Below are 21113 nucleotides of genomic sequence, written 5' to 3' on the forward strand. Positions count from 1 at the left end.
TTTTTTTTATTTTGGTTTGTTATTTCTTTCTACCTTTTTTCCTGCCCCATCTCTTTTTTTTCTCTCCTAAGATTCCACTTACATATATTTTAGTCTGGTTGTTTTGTTTTGTGTTGTTTTTTAAATATTTTATTTATTTATTTGACAGAGATCACAGGTAGGCAGAGAGGCGGGCAGGGAGAAGGGGAGGAAGCCAGCTCCCCACTGAGCAGAAAGCCCGATGCGGGGCTCGATCCCAGGACCCTGAGATCATGACCCGAGCTGAAGGCAGGGGCTCAATCCACTGAGCCACCCAGGCACCCCTCTGTTTTTTTAAATCTTATTTTTTTTTTTTCTGTTTTTTCTTCAGGTGGGATATCATTTTAACTCTCTTTTGACATGTCTTAAAGTTGGCTTGCCCCTTTCATCATCCCTAATTTTTTATTAAGCTCATTCAATTAAGTTTTGTTTCTGTTTTTTTTTAATTTCAGGTCTTGAACATTTTATTTCTGGAATGTCCATTTGGTTCTTTTTTATAGTTTCTGTTTTCTTATGAGATTTCCTCTTTGTTCTTTCAAGAAGATTCTCTCTTACATCCTTGAGCATAATTATAATACTGCTACTTTAAAAATCCTTAACTGCTAATTCTAATGTCTGGTGAGTCACATTTTTTCTTTGTCTAGCAATTTTGGATATGTTAGATATGTTAGACATTTTTTAATAGATTTTTATGGTCTGTTATGTTATGGTCTCTTTTGAGTATCAGTTTAAAAAAAAAATCTGTCAGTTATTTCTACAAATTCTACACTCTATTTTACCTGTGGTGGGCAGCAGATGAAATCTGTGTTTCCTTCTTTTAGTTTTTCTTGGCTCAGATGCCCCACTACTTACCTCCTTTTTTGGGGGGTGGGGGGGCTTTCCTTTCCTTTGTATCAGAACTTCTTGAAAAAAAATCAATTCCATAGTGACCTAAATTGCTAAATCTGGTGGTCAGTCAGAGTCTTCATAGTCCTTGGCCTTTGAGCAAATGATCACTCTCCCCTTCCTTAACCTTTCACTTAGCCTTCAGGATATCTCAGATTTACCTCGGTCCTCCACCCTCAACCCCTAAAATGCTCTCCGTACCTGTCTTCACTGTCTCAGTTCATGGACATCTTCTCCTAATTGTCACTGAGAATTTTACTTTGATTTTTCACACCCCCTATCCAGTCTGTCAGGAAATTCTGTTTACTATCAAAATCAATCATATTCTGGCTGCTTCATAGCACTTAAATTACACTAATCTTATTTGAATTGTCACCTTTACCTGAGTTACTGTAGTAGCCTCTTCACAGCTCCCTGTTTCTTTTTGTGCACCCCCCCCCCCGCCATATATTCTCAACACAGCAACCTAAGATCAAATCATATCACTTTTCTGCTTATAACTCTTTAAACCTATTTTACTCTATAAAAGCGAGAGTCCTTTCTGTGGCTTTTAAGACACTATGTGGTCTACTGTCTGTTGTGTCATGAACTAATTTCTCTCTTAATGTTCTTCTTCCTTGCTGCTTCTGCTCTAGCCATGCTCTCAGGGCCTTCCGCTATTAACTGTTTCTTCTGCCTTAAATGCTCTTCCAGTTTCTCACTTGCTATTATTCACCTTTTTCAAGTCCTTATCTTCTATAAATTTGTGCTTAGATTGACATCTTAGTAATGCCTGACTGCCACATGTAACACTGCAGTTTGTCTGCTCTTAACTTCCAGCATACGACATAATAAACTTTATTTTGCTTATTATCTGTTTTCCCTGTTAGAAGCCTCTACTAAGGGGCGCCTGGGTGGCTCAGTGGGTTAAAGCCTCTGCCTTCAGCTCAGGTCATGAGCCCATGGTCCTGGGATCGAGCCCCGCCCCTGCGTCGGGCTCTCTGCTCAGCGGGGAGCCTGCGTACCCCCACCCCCACCCCACCCCCCGCCCCCTGCCTGCCTCTCTGCCTACTTGTGATCTCTCTCTCTCTGTCAAATAAATAAATAAAATCTTAAAAAAAAAAAAAACCTATTTAAAAAAAAAGAAACCTCTACTAAGACAGTATTCCTGATCTGCCTTGTTCACTGATTTATCCAAGCATCTAAAACATAGTAGTTCTCTATAAATATTTGTTGAATTGATTTTTATTGACATGTAACTTCGATTTTCGGTTTTACAAAATTACAGTGTTGCTTGTGGGTTTAGTTGAGTATACTTTCTGATAGCAATAAATATTTTAGTTCCAGTGGTTTTTTTTAATTTTATTTATTTATTTGACAGAGAGATCACAAGCAGGCAGAGAGGCAGGCAGAGAGAGAGGAGGAAGCAGGCTCCCCTAGAGAGCAGAGAGCCCGATGCGGGGCTCGATCCCAGGACTCTGAGATCATGACCTGAGCCGAAGGCAGCGGCTTAACCCACTGAGCCACCCAGGCGCCCCTAGTTCCAGTGTTTTCAAGTTAGCCCTTTTGGTTATAGTTAGAGAAAGGTGGCAAACAGAAGAGGAATAGAGATTTCTCTTCCATGTTGTCTTAGGAGACAGAAAGCAAACCTGGGCTCCAGCACTGTTCTCCCAGCACATCACTGTGGCAGCAGAAAAGGATTAGCATAGGGTTATCAACTAGAAGTTTGCTTTGGAATCAGAAAATGGGGATATTACCACTGACTAGCAAGTACCTTCAACTCTGTGAGCCTGTGTACTCAACTGTAGAATGCAGTGATTGAATCTTCCTCATAGTGTTATTGTGACATTAAGTGAGAAACTGTATAACACATTTGGCATATGGTATGTTCTTCATGTATTTTAGCTGTTATAGAGAGGGACTGTGGAACCTTAGTGAAGCAGAGAAAGAATAAAAAATATTAAGTCACTGAGATGCCGGCGTGGCTCAGTCAGTTAGGCATCTGACTCTTGATCTCAGCTCAGGTCTTGATTGTAGGGTCATGAGTTTGGGCTCGTGTTGGGCTCCACAGTGGGAATGGAGCCTACTTTTAAAAAAAATACTAAGACATGAAATCAGAAACACATTGATTTTTATTAGTGGATCAGCCCCAGAAGAACAACACTTCAGAAAGAAAACCAGTTTACGGGTATTATTTTAAAAGTTTAGGGAGTAGGGATGATTCTTAATTGTTTAGAGTAAGAGATGATAAATAGAAATTAATTCCATAATTTTAGTACAAATTTGTATGTAAGAAAACATACTCTCTTTAATTAGAGAGTTCTGTCTTTTTAATCTTAGTGAACATAAATAAGATTCCTTTGATCTCTCTTTTCCCTTTAGATCTTATACAGCCTTATATTCAAAGACTGCATGAGTTTCCAGGAATATTATTTATTGTGGTTTGGTCTAAAATAATATATCTAAGTAGGCTAATAAATGACTTAGGTGGGGTCAAGTAGCCACATATACCTGAGACCTAATCCAGTAGTCTACTCTGGACTCTGTTAAGGTTACAAGCTAAACATAGGCCAAGTTGTCAATATTTTCTTTGCAAAAAGCAGAAGTTTATATGTGGAAGGAATTCCTGGGAATAATCTTTCATTTTTCTCCTTATTTGGGTAAGTCTTATTTTGGGGGTGGGGGGGAATTTTGTGAGGGGTAGGGAATAGGAAAGAAGAGAGAGTGTGAAGAATTTAAGCAACTTGTTGCTGTCTTAACGCACTTAGAGGACTGTTAATCTCATTTCTTGTAACAGAATAAACTAAGTTTATTCCCTTCTTTATATTTATGGTATTAAAAAGTAATAACTACAGTGGTTGAGAGCCTACTGTGGCCATCACTGTACTAGCTACTTTGACTTTCTCTGTTGTATAATTTTTATAGCGATCCAGTGAAGATAGTATTTTCATTTTTATAGATCCAAAGATGTAAAATTGATTTTATGGAATGTTGTGTGAACAAGATGCATACCGGAGCCTTCTAAGAGTTCTCAGTCAGGATTCTTTTCATAGACACATAGGAGTTACTTAAATTAAGGAGAATTTAAAATTTTAACCCTTTTGCAGTTCTCATCAGACTAAAAAGGAAATAGTGGTGCAGACCAAATTTTTTAAATATACAGCATATAGTTTGTTGTTATCAATATGGGAAAATAATTATAGAAATTTTTTTAATACATGTTTAAAAATTGATTCTTTTTCCTATCACTAAAATTATCTGATGACTCTATAACTCCTCTTTAGCCTGGAAGCCTACCCACCTGTGAGTATTATTATATGAAGATGGCATCATATTAGAGAAGAAATTTTGAAAATTAATGGGGAAAGAAGCACCTAGGTGGCTTAGTTGATTGAATGTCTGACTCTTGGTCTCAGCTCAGGTCTTGATCTCAGGGTCATGAGTTCAAGCCCCGCATTGGGCTCTCCACTGGTCGTGGGGCCTACTTAAATAAATAAATAAATAAATGGAGAAATAATGATCATTCTCTTGGATTTTAATATTTAGAATATTGTATAGTAGAAGTGGAAGAAACTGGTCTGAAGACTAGGGTTTTCCAACAGTAACATAAAGTGAATTTAAGAGCAGCTAAGCATTCTTAAAACTATAGAATTACAGAATTTTATTGCCAAAGAGAAGGTGTCTTAGAATCTTTTATGAAATTATTTTATAAATGATTTCTACATCGTTTATAAATGATGACTGTAAGACTAAGTATGTGGCCAGCATCGCATGGGCAAGTTATAGTATAACCATGTTAGAAACCTGAGCCTCTTATTTCTCTTTGGGAGGGGGTGTGTATTTGTGCGCATATGTGTGCACGTGTGCGTGCCATGCACACATATGCAGTAAACCACTTTGCCTCTCAAGGTAAAAAATACGGAAATGCTCTCTGTACTAGAGATCTTCTACGGCTAAATCAGGAGACACATGATATCGTGGTATTCTGCTATTCCTGAGAAGTGTGATCACTGGGTTCAGGTGGTGACCCCTGGATTTCTCCTTTGTAAAAGTAGTTTTCTCTTTGCATTTAGCAAGTAATGTTTGGGGTGGTTCTTTGGCAACTTCCAAATACCCTGTTCCTCAACAACTTTCTAACTACTGGTTTTAGCATCCTTTAGCATTGATGATCCTTCCCTCAATCACTTGAGTTCATTCACATATTTTCAATAATAATTTCACATTGCGGGGTTTTCTTCTTCTACATTTATATATGTTTCTAATATTGAATATCTTAAATACAGTAACTGTAATATATTTATTTGCTTTATCCTACTTTATCAAAAAATTAAAAAATGACAGTATTGCAGGAAACACCCTGAATATAGATCTTTTATTGCTCCTAGCGTATTTATAACAAAATCTTTATAAGCCTGTAAAATGTTAAGAAAAGGTACTATTATATTTGTTTTTGAAATACAGATTTTAATTACTTAAAATTTCAGTGAGGACAAACATATATTAATATAGTTACTGATGGGGTAATTAAGCATTCATTAATAAACTTGTACCATTTCTAAAATATAGATGATGCCACACTGCAATTTGTGCACAATTTATGTTGTACAAACTTCTTTCAGTTGGAAATAAGATGCATATTTTAGTATCAGCATATGAAAATCAGTATGTAAACATCTAAATGAAAAGGTTTCCAGAATATTTAGTACATTCTGAACTTAAGTTTTGGGAAAAACATTTATTAATATACCTGTAATATGTAGATACAACAAAAATGGATGTATGTAATATGAAATTATTTGTGTCTGTACAGTTTCAAATTCCCATTTGTTGATATTCATTCCAAAAATGTCAGTATTACAGTTAATAATGAAACTATTGAGTGAAGTTTAAGATTTTATGGAACTTTTTTTGCCCTTTGAACATGTTCCAGTAAGATTATAAAATGAGTGATATGTTCAAAAGTTAAATTGGAAAAAAATTCTTTTCCATTATAGTTATGTTACCATTTGACATATAGTTAGGTTCATTTGTTTCCATATTTTCAATTTGGGGTCTTTGGGTCTTTTTTTCCTTTTTGGTTTAAGTTTTTGAGTATTTAAAATACAGTGATACAAAAGTCAAGATTATGTAAAAATATACTCAGAAATCTTAACTTTAATTCATGTTTCTCCATCCAAACCCATAAGTAACCATTATTAGTGGTTTCTGGGTTATCTTCCCAGTATTACTTTTTGTGAAAGTAATAAAATACTCCTATATATTTCTTAACTCCCTTTTTAAATACAAACTAGCCTATGTACTGTCCTACACCTTTTTTTTTCCAAGATTTTATTTATTTATATATGAGGGAGGGAGAGAGCAGGGGGAAGAGCAGAGGGAGAGGGACAAGCAGACTTCTTGCTGAGCGCAGAGATGGATGGAGCTCAGAGATGGACATGGGGCTTGATCTCACAACTCTGAGATCAGCCAAAATTAGAGTGTCAGTAGCTTAACCAACTGAGCACCCAGGTGCCTCTTTAGAGATCTTCCTCATTCTTTTTTTTTTTTTTTTTTAAAGATTTTATTTATTTATTTGTCAGAGAGAGAGAGAGAGCGAGCACAGGCAGACAGAGTGGCAGGCAGAGGCAGAGGGAGAAGCAGGCTCCCCACAGAACAAGGAGCCCGATGTGGGACTCGATCCCAGGACACTGGGATCATGACCTGAGCCGAAGGCAGCGGCTTAACCAACTGAGCCACCCAGGCGTCCCCAGAGATCTTCCTCATTCTTAATGGCTACATAGTACTTTGTTGTTTGGATGAATCATGATTTATGATTTTTTAATTGTCCTCTATTGATAGATTTTTGGATTTTAAAAATCATTTGCTATTCCAAATAATGTTGTAGTATAGAACCTTGTGCATAAGTTGTTTTGATTTAATGAAAGTGCATCTTAGAGTAAATAATTTTGCATATGTAATTTTGTTATATTTGCCAGATTTCCCTTTCTCACTGTTGTAATCATAGGGATGAACAGGATATGAAAGTACCTGCTTCTCCATAGGCTTGTCAAGGGTATGTTGTTAAACTTAAGGTTCTGATTGTAGGGCCACCTGGGTGGCTCAGTGGGTTAAAGCCTCTGTCTTCAGCCCAGGTCATGATCCCGGGGTTCTGGGATCGAGCCCCACATCGGGCTCTCTGCTCAGCAGGGAGCCTGCTTCCCTTCCTCTCTCTCTGCCTGCCTCTTTGCCTACTTGTGATCTCTGTCTGTCAAATAAATAAATAAATAAATCTAAAAAATTTTTTTAAAAAAAAGGATCTGATTGTAGTCTTAATTTATCCTTTGATGAACGAAAACAAGCCCCTTTTTTTTCCATATGTTTAAGGGTAATTTTCCTTGTTTTCTCTAAACTGTCTTTTCATATTTTTGGCTTTTTGGTTTTGGCCTTTTTCCTTTTAGTTTTTAGAAGCTCTTTCTGTATTTGCGAGATTAACTCTTTGAGATATAAATTGCAAATATTTCTTCTGGTTTGTCATTTGTCTTGTGACTTAAATTATGAAGAGTCTTTTCAGCTTTTTTGCCATATAGTTTATTTTTATGTACTTGAATTTATCAAGTTTTTCCTATTAAAGCTTCTGGATTTTGAGTCAGAAATACTTTCCCTACACCCAATAATAAAGAAATATACACATTTTCTTCTATTACTTATATGTTTTTGTTTTTCTACTTCTAGATCTCTGATTCATTAGTGTTTTATTCTGGTATATGGTATAAAGTATTGTCTGATTGAATCTTTTTCCAGATGGTCTGAGAATTTTTTTTTTTTTTGAGTAAAATGCTATTGATCTTTGAACTCTTTTAGATAGTAATTAACTGTTTCAGATAGTAATTTATAATGAATGAAAAAAGGAAATCCTATTCTTTTATCAAAGTGTAATACTTAAAAGTTAAAAATCATAATTATAAATTTAGAATAAACATATGTCATAGATTTTAATTCAATTCATTGAGTAATGAGGGAGCCAGTATTTTGCTCTACATATTTGAGGAACTTGAGTTGATACAGTCCTTCTTTAAAAAAAAGAAAAAATGTTAGAACAAGATTGTTAGGTCAGAAATAAAACTGACTACTATCTTATAGGTAAGTTTGGGATATCTTTTCTACTGGACAGAAATCATTTGCCTATCTATTGGACACACATCTTTAGGTTAATATATAGCTTCATAGAGTCTGAGTCTTTAGTATTAAGTAGCTAAGTCAAAATCGTTTATTCATCTAGAAAATTAATCCTTAGGTGGGCACGTTAAAACAAAGTTGGCAAAATATGGGTCAAATCTGGCCTGGCCTTCGTTTTTATAAAGTTCTTTTGGAATATAGCCACACTCACTCAATTAGTGTCTGTAGGTGCTTTTGCACCATCATGGCAGAGTTGAGTAGTTGTGAGAGACTGGTTGCCCATAGAGCTTAAAATATTTACTCTTTGGCCCTTTACATAAAGGTTTACCGACTCCAGTATTAAGCAGTGCTTCAGGATGATATCAAAAGTACATGTTGCCACTAATTTGGTCTTCCAAGATTGGTATAATTTTTTCAAAAACCTGCATGAACATTCAGATGATAAAATCTACTCTGCCTGATACTTCTGTACCTCATGAACCTTTTAATCCCCCTCTTGTATTTTTACTTTGTGCTTATACATCTTTCTCATTGATGTAGCCACATTTCTAGTTGTCTTTGTATCTTTTCCTGTAATTCTGCCATTTTGTCCTGCTCTGTATTTCACTCTTTTTCCCCCTTCTTAATAAGCTGGCTATAATGTGGTGTATTAATATATTTAAATTTGGTGCTGGAAAAGTTTTATATTCTTGGTTCTTAATTTTTAATTTAGGTGAGTTCAAACTGCTATGTGTTTGCCTCAGAATGCAAACCAATTTGAGATACAAAATTTTTGTGAATTTCATTAATCTCTTTTCTACCACTCACCTTCTCCTTCTGACCCCCAGTTGTAGCTTTCAGTTGAAGAACATTCTCTACATTGCTTTAATTAAGATAAAGGAGTGGGAAGAAGCATGGAAATAAAAGGACTTTCTAAAGAGAGTCTCTAAACTGTCTTAGAATATTTTAAAACATTTTTTTTCTGGGTGCCTGGGTAGATCATTTAGTTAAGCATCTGACTCTTCTTTTCAGCTTATTGGATCATCTCAGTCAGAGTCACGATGAGCCCTTCATTGGGCTCAGCACTGGGTGTGGAGCCTGCTTAAGATTCTTTCTCTCTCCCTCTGCCCTTCCCCATCCTCTCTAGTTCTCTAAAAAAATATAAAATAAAAAACATTTTCTCAGGGATAGTTTATTTTTTTTAAAGTTTTTATTTATTTGATACAAAGCTCATGCGTGAGAGAGAGCATGAGCAGACGGAGGGCCAGAGGGAGAAGCAGACTCCTGCTGAGCAGAGAGTCCAATACAGGGTTTGATCCCAGGACCGTGGGATCATGACCTGAGCCGAAGGCAGATGCTTAACTGACTGAGCCACCCAGGCACTCTCCTCATGGGTAGTTGCTTGTAGGAAACCTTGAAGGACACCTTAAACTAACTAGGAAGCTATAGGTTGCTAACACTTACTAAATATTGGTAGCTGCATATATGATGACAGTAAGTAAAACTGCAGAATTAGAGTCCTCCTAACCCATTTTCTTCTGGATTTTTAAGTCTAAACATATTTTTCTATTTAGAAAAGGTTACATTTAGGAGTGCCTGTGTGACTCAGTTGTTGAGCCTCTGGCTCAAGTCATAATCCAGGGGATACTGAAATCGAGCCCGGTGTCAGGCTCCCTGCTCAGTGGGGAGCCTGCTGTTCTAGCCCTCTCTCACTGTCTCTGTCTGTGTCAAATAAATAAAATCTTTAAAAAAGAAAAAAAAAAAGGTTACATTTAGTGTAGTCATTCAAAGTAATACCTTTTTCTTCTCTAATCCTGTATGAAATCAGAAGTGTAGTTATCAATTAAAAAATAATTGTACCACTTAGTAAATAACATTTTTTCATCTTCAAGATAAAGCAGAAGGAGAGAAAGAACAATACTGACACTTTATACGAAGTTGTGTGCTTGGAAAGTGAATCAGAGAGAGAGAGGAGGAAAACTACAGCCAGTCCCTCAATTCGCCTGCCACAGTCTGGATCTCAGAGTTCAATGATACCCTCTCCTCCAGAAGATGATGAAGAGGAAGGTAAATTGTAGGGAGAGCTTAATTTCTATTATGGGGTGGTATACCATGCACACCATTATAAGTTTATCAGGGAATTGATAACTGTGACATAGCATTTGGAACTCTTTCAGTAAATACCTATGAGAGTGTACCGTATGCAAAGGATTATGGGAGATTTGAAAACGAGCACAGGACCTTCTTTAAGATAACTGTAATCAAGTTGGAAAAAATGAGATTTATAATTAGTGCCTTTTTTTAAGAATCAGCATGTGCTAGCTTAGTGTATCAACACATTTTTAGAGCAAACTTGACATAGCTTCCACCTAAATAAATGTTCCCATTTCAACTGATTCATTTTACAGGGACAGTTTCACTTGCCAAAATGCAGCTTCCACACATGACTCTTTCATAAAATATGAGTATTTAAATATACAAATCATGTATGTGTAGTATTGGATTTTCATGCTGATAAACATTAGGAATCAACCACCTCTCTTTTTTTCCTCCTCTTTTTTTTTTTTCATGGTTATATCCATTAACTAATCTGTCAGTCTCTGTTAAAAGCTACTGTGTAGACATGAGAAGTGGAGAGAAGGAGCACAGGAAAAGCAAAAGTTTGGGAGGTATTTTCTAACCTATAATTTTGTAGCAGGACTTTTTATTTTTGTAAAGAGTGAGAAAAGCTGATTATGGTAGAAGGTCATATGAAGCATGTGTGTATGTGAGGTTCACAGACAGTGTCTGGAAATTCATAGAGGCAAATCCATTTTTTATTTTGGGGAGATGTGGCAGGACATCATGAAGAGTAGTTTTTGAGCTGGGACTTTTAAAGTGCAAGAGATAAATGGGCAGCTCTGGGTATTTCTGGCTAAGAAATTGCATTAACAAAGGCCTAGAGGTGGCAAGAATAATTGGGTTAAAAGAAATATATACTAATGGTTAAATGTACTTTTTTCAAGTTAGAGCCAGCCCTTACTTTCCAATTCCCATTGTACCCTGTAACTTTCACTTTTCCCATGTCTAATATTAATGGCCACCAGTTACTAGATGCTTAATATATGGTAGGTAGGTACTTAGTTTAAAGTAGAATAATATTTTGTTTATATAATCCTCACAAAAATTCTGAAAAATGAGATTTCTATTATCCTTATTTTGCACATAAGGAAATGGAATCTCAGAAAAAGGAATTTGCCCAAGGTCAAACATCTAGAAATAGGCAAGGAGGATCTTTGTCCTGTTCTGAGAGTTAGCATTCTGAGCTCTATTCTATAATCATCTTGGTGCATTTAGTTCACATAAAGCATTTTGAAGTGCAGAGAAAGCACATATATTGTTTTGGGAGAAGTTAGAGATACAATTTGAAGTCTTCCTGCAGAACCAACTTAAGTTATATGTTAAAGCTGGGAAAGATAGAATTGTTCTCACTGTTTGAGACTGTCTGCTCTATAACTGGTAGTCTTGAGACTTGTAGTTTACCTTCTAAGTCAATGCTGCTCAAGATGGAAGAGCAAGTAATAGTTTAGAGAACTCTTCTCCCCTTAAACTCAGCAATAAAAACAAAACCCACCATGAACTGAGAAAGACATTCTGGTTTTTTTGCAGCCAGAGAATGGTCAAATGCTGAATCTCAGTGCTGCAGATTTTAAAGAGTATCTGCCTTTTACAAAGTTTGGGCCCAGCTAAAGGTTAACATCTAGACTAATGTCTAGTTCTAATCTATGGCAGGCATACATTTTTCAGTGGGATTGAGGAGTTCAGAGGGGCTCTAGTAACAGTAGTTAACTAAGAGAGATAAGGACCAATAACAGACCATGGGAGAGTTAGGGAACACTAGAACACAAGTTTCATAAAGGACAAAAAAAAGTGTCTTTTTTTGCCCACATTGTTTCCCTAGTGTATAACACAATTCTGTGTGTGTAATAGATGCTCAGGAGATACTGGTGGGATGGGTTTCCGACCACCATCCCAGCCCCCAATCCATTCCCATAGTGCGAGACTAATGATAGGACTATGGTGCTGAAGAAAGCTGTGCAGTCACCCCACCTCTTCATTCTCTAACCTGTATGTGGACCAGGGAGACCCATCCTGTTGTCATATGTTTGCTCCCTAGAAAGAAATGGCTGTAGTCCTCTAGTAGAGAAGCTCCTTATCCATAGGACATTTCTGCTCCCAAGACAGGAAACCAGCAGGTAGTAAGGGAAGGTGTTCAGAAACAATATTCTGAAACTGGTTGCCTGGTCCCTGTCCCCCCGCCCCCATACCCCTGTCTTAGGTAGATGGAGTTCTAAAGACGTATTTCAAACTGCTACTGTCAAGATATGTTGAAAGTGTCCAAAGCAATAAAAGAGAATTTGGTAAGACAGGTCTTCCTAATCTCTTTAAAGGAATTGTCATCTCTGGTACATTTTAGTACATTTTTTATAGCTGCTATTCCCCAAAGAGGAGTTGTGTTGTATTGATATTTGAGTGAGGAGAGAATTACTTGAGGCATTAGAAAGTAGGGCCAATTCTGGCAAAATAGCAAAATTGGGAAAGTTTATCTTCATGCCCTCAAGGCTTTCTCTTTTCCTTATTTATCCTATCTCTCATTTGTAGCAAAAGAGGTCTCACTTACATTCATTCTGTGTCTTTCCTATCTCACCATCAAAACTGATGCTAATGTCCAAGGTGTTATAATGTAAAGAAGTAATAAGTATCATGGATTTCTGAGCTGTCCATAGTAAGAGATGCAAATTCACGATGTACTCATTAAAGGCATAAAGATCCAAACTTTGTTTAGGCAGGTTAAGCCGGAAAACTTAGAAACAGCATTGGTGAGGACACTTAAAAGGACCGTTGTCCCCTACTAGTAGAACTAAATTGTAGAGCCACTATGGAAGGCAGTTTGTCAGTAAGTTTCAAAATCCTTAAAAGTATGCCTTTTTTATCCCAGGAAGTGTACTTCTGGGCATATACCCAATGAAAACAAAAGTTAAGTTCCTCCTGATACTATTTGTAGCAGAAAATTGAAAACTCCCCAAGTATTCAGCAAAAGAGGATTGATTATGTAAATATCTTAGTCTGTGTTTCCCCCTTTCATTACACTTTTAAATTCCTCTCACAGGCCTTTATCAGTGTCACTTTTTTTTTACTGCCTTCATTTCTTACAATCTTTAAATTCTTATTTGAGCTTACTTTTCTTAATTACTAGAGTTAAGTTTGAAATGACTCATTTTGGTCTTTTTTAATATTTTTGTGCTTTCTGTAATAAATGTATGTCACTGTAGAAAATTTACAGTCCTGAAAACATAAAGGAGGGGGGAAAGAAATCATAATTCTGTCACTCAGATTGTAATTGGTAATGTCTTAGTATAATTTAGTCTAGACTAAATCCTCATAGTGAGGATTTATTAGCTCCTGATATTTTTATTTTATATGGCATTTTGCCAGATTATTAATGTAAACACATGTCAATATGTAATTACATTGTAACTATGTTTCATAATTTAATCAGCCTCCTATTGCTGCTCTCCTATTGTTTGTAATTTTTTAAACTGTGGTAAACAAGACTGCCATATATTTTCACGGATAAAGTTGTTTGCTTTGGAAAAGGGAAAAGAAGATACCATATTTTGAGTCTTAGAAATGGCTCTTTTCTGCAGTTAACATAATGTGGACTCTATGGAAAGCAAAAGAGAAATAAAGAGGTTACTGCAACATTGTACCTAGGATCATTTTTATTTCCTTTGTATTTATATCTGTATGCTAAAAGAGAGAAATAGAAATTAAGACTTTACATTCCCAGTAAAATCTTTTAAATTTGATTGTTGTGTTTCCATTCATTCTTCTGGCTAGCATAGCCACTTCTGTTATCCTTTTTTGTGTTTTATTTATTAAAGATAATGATGAACCTCTCTTGAGTGGATTTGGTGATGTATCCAAAGAATGTGCAGGAAAAATTCTTGAAACATGGGGAGAACTGCTGTCAAAGTGGTAAGTTAGAATAGTTCTCCTTTTCATCTGTAATTCTCATTTTATGGATAGGGTATCTTCCCCTAACTACAATATCCAATTTTGGAACCGTTCTATTTTTGCAACCTATTATAGAAACCAAAGTATGGGGTTTGTGTTCTAGAATCTCTGTTTTTATAGATTTATAAGGGTAAGTAGTGAAGCTCTGAAATCACTTTTAATTTTTTTTTTTTTAATAAATGTTATTTATTTACTTGACAGTGATAGATAGCAAGAGAGGGAACCACAAGCAGGGGGAGTGGGAGAGAGAGAACCAGGCTTCCCACTGCACAGGAAGCCTGATATGGGGCTCAATCCCAGGACCCTGGGATCATGACCTAAGCCAAAGGCAGACGCTTAATGACTGAGCCATGCAGGTGCCCCTGAAATTACCTTTCAGAATATAGAAACCTAATAAATGCTCATGGCTGCAGAAAATATTAATTCAAACATGGAATGTATGGAGAGAATCATGAAAGAACTCCTTTTATTGACGTGGTTAGGAACCACTGACTGGTTAAGATAATATATAACAATTAGTACACAATAATTGGCGGTTTGGAAGACGGCACACACAATGCATAGAGCCAGAGTAGAGACCCCAGGTGGGATTTCTCCTTATCTGTGCTATTTACCTGAAGTGACAGTGGAGTGTTATGAACATGCTGTATATTGACTGCTCTAACGGTTACTTTTCCTACTGACACTTGTAAAACTCAGAAATTTCTTGTCAGCTTGACAACAGTGTTAAGAAGCACTATCCTTATAGACTGTGTCTAGAAAGGATACACTAGCTTCAGGTGTTTCCTAATGAAACCAGAGATGTCGAGTTGGTGAGACATTTATGTAGTTTCCTTTTTCCTCTCTGTAGGATGCCAGTATATGCTGGGGCTAAAAAAAGCTTGAAAGTGATCTGAGCACTTCTCTATTTCTGACTTTCTGGTTGTTAAGGTTGTCATGTAAGCTCCCCATGGGCCTCTTACTTTGGGGTCTGATTTTTCTCAGAAAATTTAACTGTTGAAGGCTTTCACTCTATTCTTAGAAAACTGTGTTTCAGCATTTAAAAATCTTCCATGTCCTTAAGGGATGGGACTACAAATGGGCATGCATCTGCTTCCAACATTCTCACAGTGCTTTACACTTTCGGTGAAACGTGTTCGACATGGGGAAATGTCAAATGTGTAGAGGAGGAGAATGCAAACCAAAGCATGGTTTTTCTTTATACAAGTGGTTTTAGTAAATGAACTCTACAGAAGCCTCCCCTCCAACCGCCCCCTCCAGGATACAGTTCTCATTTATTTTTAATATTCCTTTAGCAGTCAGGAGACAAACCTGCTGATGCTCTCATCAGAATTATATTTTCAGTTCAGTGAATTTGGAGTGTTTGGACTGCTGCTGGCAGGCATTTCATCTGTATAAAAAGGTTTCTACTCTAAAATAGAAATGTAATTGAATCTTGACATGGTTACATAATAGTTTATTTAAAATCATTCAGATACAGCATTTAGACTCTAGGTTTTATTAGATGAACTCCCCACCATTTTATACAGTTGCTTGGAATTTGTTTTATTACCATATTTTAAAATTTATTTGTTAATTAACTAATATTATATTCCACTTCCTCAAATACATTAACCGAGTCTACAGATATTTCTGAAGGGTGTTGAAACTATTTTTGCTGGTTTGGGTCATGTCTTCAGAAATACTAATACAGTTTGTTTCTCTTCTTTAATTCATTTCATCTCTTTTTCCCATCATTATTATATATGTTCTATAGGTAGGAAACATTATAATATCATGGAATTCTATAACCTAGTAGGCCTGGCTTCAAATCCTGCCTCTCCTATTTCCAAGCTGTATGGTCTTGGGCAAGTCACTTAACTCTTCTGAGTCTGTTTCTTCATTTACAAAATATACAGGTCTTTAAAATTACCATTCAAGATTATTGTGAGTTAAAAATAATGGATGTTGTACTAGTAGTAATAGTAGTGAGAATTAATAAATTTACTATATGCCAGGCATTGTGCTAAGTTACGTGCTTGATTTCAGCCATTATAACAGCCTTATGAACTAGTATCCATTTATACAGATGAGGAAACTGGTTCAGAGATTTAGTCAGCAATTCTAATTAGTAAATGGCAGACCTAGAATTTTTAACACAGGCAAGTCCGAGCCTAAAGTTGGTTTATTTAACTCCACATTAGATTTTTTTTTTTTTTTTAAAGATCTTATTTATTTATTTGACAGAGAGAGACCCAGCGAGAGAAGCAACACAAGCAGGGGGAGTGGGAGAGGGAGAAACAGACTTCCCGCCAAGCAGGGAGCCTGATGTGGGGCTCCATCCCAGGACCCTGGGATCATGACCTGAGCTGAAGACAGATGCTTAATGCCTGAGCCACCCAAGTGCCCCTCCACATTGGATTTTTAGTGGCAGTATAAGTAATAGTACCTTTGAACTGTAATTTCTCCAAGTATATTTTAATGCGACTCTTAGTGGATAAGAGAACTAATGTTGGTATAAAATAGTATGTTGAGGGTAAATAAAGTTAATACAATCAAGGACATAAAGTTATTCTGAAAATAATTTTACCAATATAAATTAGGCTAGGATTAGCAAATAAACCTAGGTTAGGTTTATTATTTCTGTAAAGGGCGAGGTCATAAATACTTAGGCCATTAATAAATATAGCTCATGAATATTAGGTTCTGTGGCCCAGTAGACTCTGTCACAACTACTCAACTCTGCTGTTGTGGTGCAAAGGTAGTCATAGATGATATGTAAACAATTTTAAAAGGCTGTGTTTCAATAAAAGTTGCTTTACAGAAATAGGCAGTGGGCAGATTTGGCATACAGTCCATAGTTAACCAGTTCTTGAATTAAGCAACAACTGCTTTTGTTCTTTCTGCTCCCAGTCCTTCAACTTTTATGTAACTATTTTTTCCAAGCAAAGACAGAAACCATATTGAATTGTCTATAGCTACCTCGTTAGGGTACTAGCATCACAGAATGAACCATTTTTAAAGATACTGTGCATTGTTCTTTAGAATTCTGGGAACGTTTTGAGAAAAGTCTGAGTCCTTGTATTTTGAGAGTGGTTATCAGTAACTTCTGTTTAAATCTGGTAGTCACAGAAGACTTTGCAGGTCAGGATCCTGCCTTACTGACTCAGTAATGGTGGCTTTCAAAACACAAAGCAGCCATGATACTCAACAGAGCATTTATTGATCTGAGTTTGAGACTACCTGAGTCATTTAATCAGCTTTCCTGAGCTGCTTTCTCCATCGGTAAAACTGGAAGTACTAACTACCTACCTCAGATGGTTATTGTGCAGATCAAATTCAAGATTATATGCAAATTACTTTATAAATTGGTACCAACAATTCAAGATAAGTTTTTTCCCCATTTTACAGATTAAATAAATGAAGCTCAAAGACTTCCATAATTTGTTTTGATATTATCATAGTACAGTAGAAACTTCCTTAGCGATCATAGTCATTCTAAAATGTTACTTGAAGCAAGGTATCATAAAAACAGCTGAAAGCTTTATTTTTATATTTATTTTAACTTAGAACATATAAATACACAACTCACTTGTGAATTTTGATGCAAGGCCAAGCCCTTATCTTTGGCTTTGTGTCTGCTGATTGGAATTCTGCTTTGTTTTTCTTACATAAACCACAATCATGAAGTTATGGTTTCTAGTTTTGATTTTTATTAAAAAAATTAAAAATAGAGCAATAATTTAAAGATACCTAGGAAACAGTCTGCACAGTTCTTCACTCAATCTTTTAGTTATCTTGACCACATCCCATTCAACAGATCTATTTAATTTTATTTTTTTAGTATGTTACCTTTATTAAGTTTGTGAAAATCATTTAGTCTAGTTTTCATAAAAATTACACTGTTTAGGGGTGCCTGGCCAGCTTAGTTGGTGGAAGGTGTGACTCTTGACCTCAGGCTTTTGAGTTTGAGCCCCACACTGGGTGTAGAGATTACTTAAAAATAAGATTTTTTTTTTTTTTGTAGTATTTATTTGAGAGAAAGACAGTGAGAGAGATGACAGAAAGGGAGGCAGAAGCAGACTTCCCACTGAGCAGAGAGCCTGATGCAGGGCTCAGTCCCAGTACCCTGAGATCATGACCTCAGCCGAAGGCAGATCCTTAATTGAGCCACCCAGGACCCCCAAAAATAAGATCTTTGAAAAAAATAATACTCTTTAGAGAATCTTCCTTTAATCCACTTACAGATTATGGCTTTATTTTTAGGCATCTCAATTTGAGTGTGAGACCAAAGCAGTTGTCATCCTTAGTAAGAAGCGGTGTTCCTGAAGCTCTTCGAGGAGAAGTCTGGCAGCTGCTAGCAGGTTGTCACAACAACGACCACCTGGTAGAGAAATACCGAATTCTCATTACAAAGGTAAGGGGCTGATAATTCAGCATTAATCCTTTTGGAAATTTGTGAGGAAAAGATCGTGTGGCTATTTGATTTCAGGGAACGTTTTATAATCCCTTTATCTAACATAAGAATAGAACTTTATATACACTTTTAGCCCAAAGTTGTTTCTAGTGTTGGCACAGAAAAGAAAGAAAAAGGTTTTCTTTCTTGATTGGCTTCACCTCGGAAGCAAAGGATGTCCTCTACTCATTGTGTATCCGAATCCTTTCCAAATGTAATTGTATTTTTAGATCATTCGTGCTATGCAGTATGAAAACCTTTTCTTTTGTTTATTTTGTTTTCACACTTCACAGAAATGTATTCTTTGTAGGTAAGGCCTATTTCTACAGTTGGAAAGAACATGATTTTATTCTCTTCAATTGTATTCCCTTTTAGCTCATTCCTCTAAAATGAAGAATTCTCATTTTTTTATAGTATCCCTTTGCAACTTCATACATTCCTCATGGTTTTACAAGCAAAGCAATAAAAACTATTCTTTGTATAGCATACAAGAATTTAAAGTAATTTTCTTCAGGTTCGGTGATGCTTTGTGTCTTTGCACCTGTCTTCATTGGTTTTAATTTTTGTTTTCGTTTTCTCACATTCTTGAAGTATTTATCTTTGGAAAGCAGTTTCTCCAGTCCCAGACCTGGGTTCTGAATGAATTGCTCAGAACCCTCAATAAAACATCAGCATCTTTCATGTGACAAAAGGTGGGGTTCTTTTAAAGATATATTAAAACCTTAAATGAATAATATCTCCATAAAACTATTACTTTAAAAAACGCTTATAGAGGAAGAATGGCATTTGAACACAAAATTGGATCTTTTTCCCCAGAAAATGACTTTCATTTGATCAAAATTCTACTGTTGTTATCATTTTGTTTCTAGACAGTTGTTTTTTCTTTCAAGAACTAATATTCTGATTCCCTCCATTGTGTTGTTCAAGCAGCATTTTTTGAGTGCCCATTACAGCCTCCGTGCAGGAGCTGGGAGGTGAAACACAAAGCAATGATTTGTCGTTACAGTAGACACAAATCATATGATGGTCTGAAATAGCAATGGGAGCCATCAAAGGAGTGGTTAATTCAGCCTGGGAGAACAGGAGAGTCTTTATCAGTAATGTAACATTTAAGACCAGTTTCAGAAAAGAGCTCCTCAGCCATGAAGGGTGGAAGAGTGTGAATGGGGGCATCAAAGAATGAGGATACGTAACATGTATAGCTAGTGAAGGTACCTCTACTTGGGTTTTGGTTTTGGTTTTTTTTCTCCTACTGTGGCAAATTATATTTTGGATAAATAATTCTCAGTTGTATGTCTATCTTTCCTTCTTCTTTTGAAGTCCTTTGAAACATTTGGTCAAAAATTGTTTCTTAATGTTTTTGGTGTGGCTTTCAGACAGAAAATTTTTAAAAATATGAACTATCCTGTTTTTCTGGTTCCATGAAAATGGTGTTTCTTGAGTAGAAACCTGGTAATTATATGATGAGTAAAAGATCATTTTATTAACAAAATCTGATATATTTGATCAGTGCTTTATATATGTCGGTGTCATGCGTTTTTTATTTCACCTTAAACTTCGATTATTCGGGTGGCTGGAACCTAGAAAGTTTTCTCATGGATGTATAATTATTTAAATTGCTGGTAGATGATCAGAAAATAAAAATTACTTAGCCATCATAATATTGGTGAATGCTTCTTTTTGTTTTACACTGCAGTGTTATTTAATATAAGGTTGTTTGCTTTTCTTTCCAACCTTCCTGAAAGTTATAGTTATCCTTGTGTAGGAATGGTACTTGACATTTTACATTTTGTTCTGAAATTTTTTTTTAGGGGAAAACTACTTTAAAATTTTTAAAATTTATTTTCATAGGAAGGTGTAATGTATATAGGCTAAAATACACATATTTGAGGTATACAACTCAGTGATATTTTACATATGAATATACCGCTATAACTACTACTAAGAGGAAAAATAGATCCAGCACCCCAGAGAGGTATTTCTGTCCCATTCTAGTCATGACCACCCCTTCTCTGCCCTTGAATAACCATTATTCTGAATCTTCTCTCCATACCATTAGTTTCAGTTGTTTCTGAACTTCATTTAAATGCAATCATACAGTCGTGCAGCATGTACTTGTTTGTACGTGACTTCTTTTGATCATCTATTTTGGGAGTGTATCGGGAGCCGTCCTCATTTTCTTATTTTATGATTTCACAGAGTGAGAGATCACAAATAGGCAGAGAGGCAAGCAGAGGAAGAGGGGGAAGAAGGCTCCCTGCTGAGCAGAGAGCCCAATGTGGGGCTCAATCCCAGGACCCTAAGATCATGACCTGAGCCAAAGGCAGAGGCTTAACTCACTGAGCCACCCAGGCACCCTGTTTTCATTTTTTTAGTTGCTGAGAGTATTTCATTGTATGAATAAACCACGCTTGAAAATTATCTATTTTGCTATTATAGATGTTTGGTTTTGCTTTGTTCTTTTTCAATTTTAGCCATTATGAGCAAAGCTGCTGTGAGCATTCTTGCATTTAGCAAATGTTATGGTCTGAATGTTTGTCCCCCTCGAAATTTATGTGGTTAAATTTTATTCCAAAAGTGATGATGTTAGCATTAGGAGGTGGGG

At 36.1% G+C, this 21113-nt stretch overlaps 1 protein-coding gene across 2 annotated transcripts in view; it reads left to right on the forward strand.

Moving 5' to 3' along the window:
• Window positions 1–21113, forward strand: part of LOC111145651 (RAB GTPase activating protein 1) — a 153944-nt gene that overhangs the window by 55292 nt on the left and 77539 nt on the right. For both annotated transcript variants that reach the window (XM_022500721.1, XM_022500720.1), the window contains exons 11-13: window positions 9909–10083; window positions 13941–14034; window positions 18319–18469. In XM_022500721.1, the coding sequence (XP_022356429.1) occupies window positions 9909–10083; window positions 13941–14034; window positions 18319–18469 (420 nt within the window). The remainder of the gene's footprint in view (window positions 1–9908; window positions 10084–13940; window positions 14035–18318; window positions 18470–21113) is intronic.

This window comes from Enhydra lutris, unplaced genomic scaffold (assembly GCF_002288905.1).
Source record: "Enhydra lutris kenyoni isolate GAN:26980312 unplaced genomic scaffold, ASM228890v2 scaffoldscaffold13, whole genome shotgun sequence".
Classification (NCBI taxonomy): domain Eukaryota; kingdom Metazoa; phylum Chordata; class Mammalia; order Carnivora; family Mustelidae; genus Enhydra; species Enhydra lutris.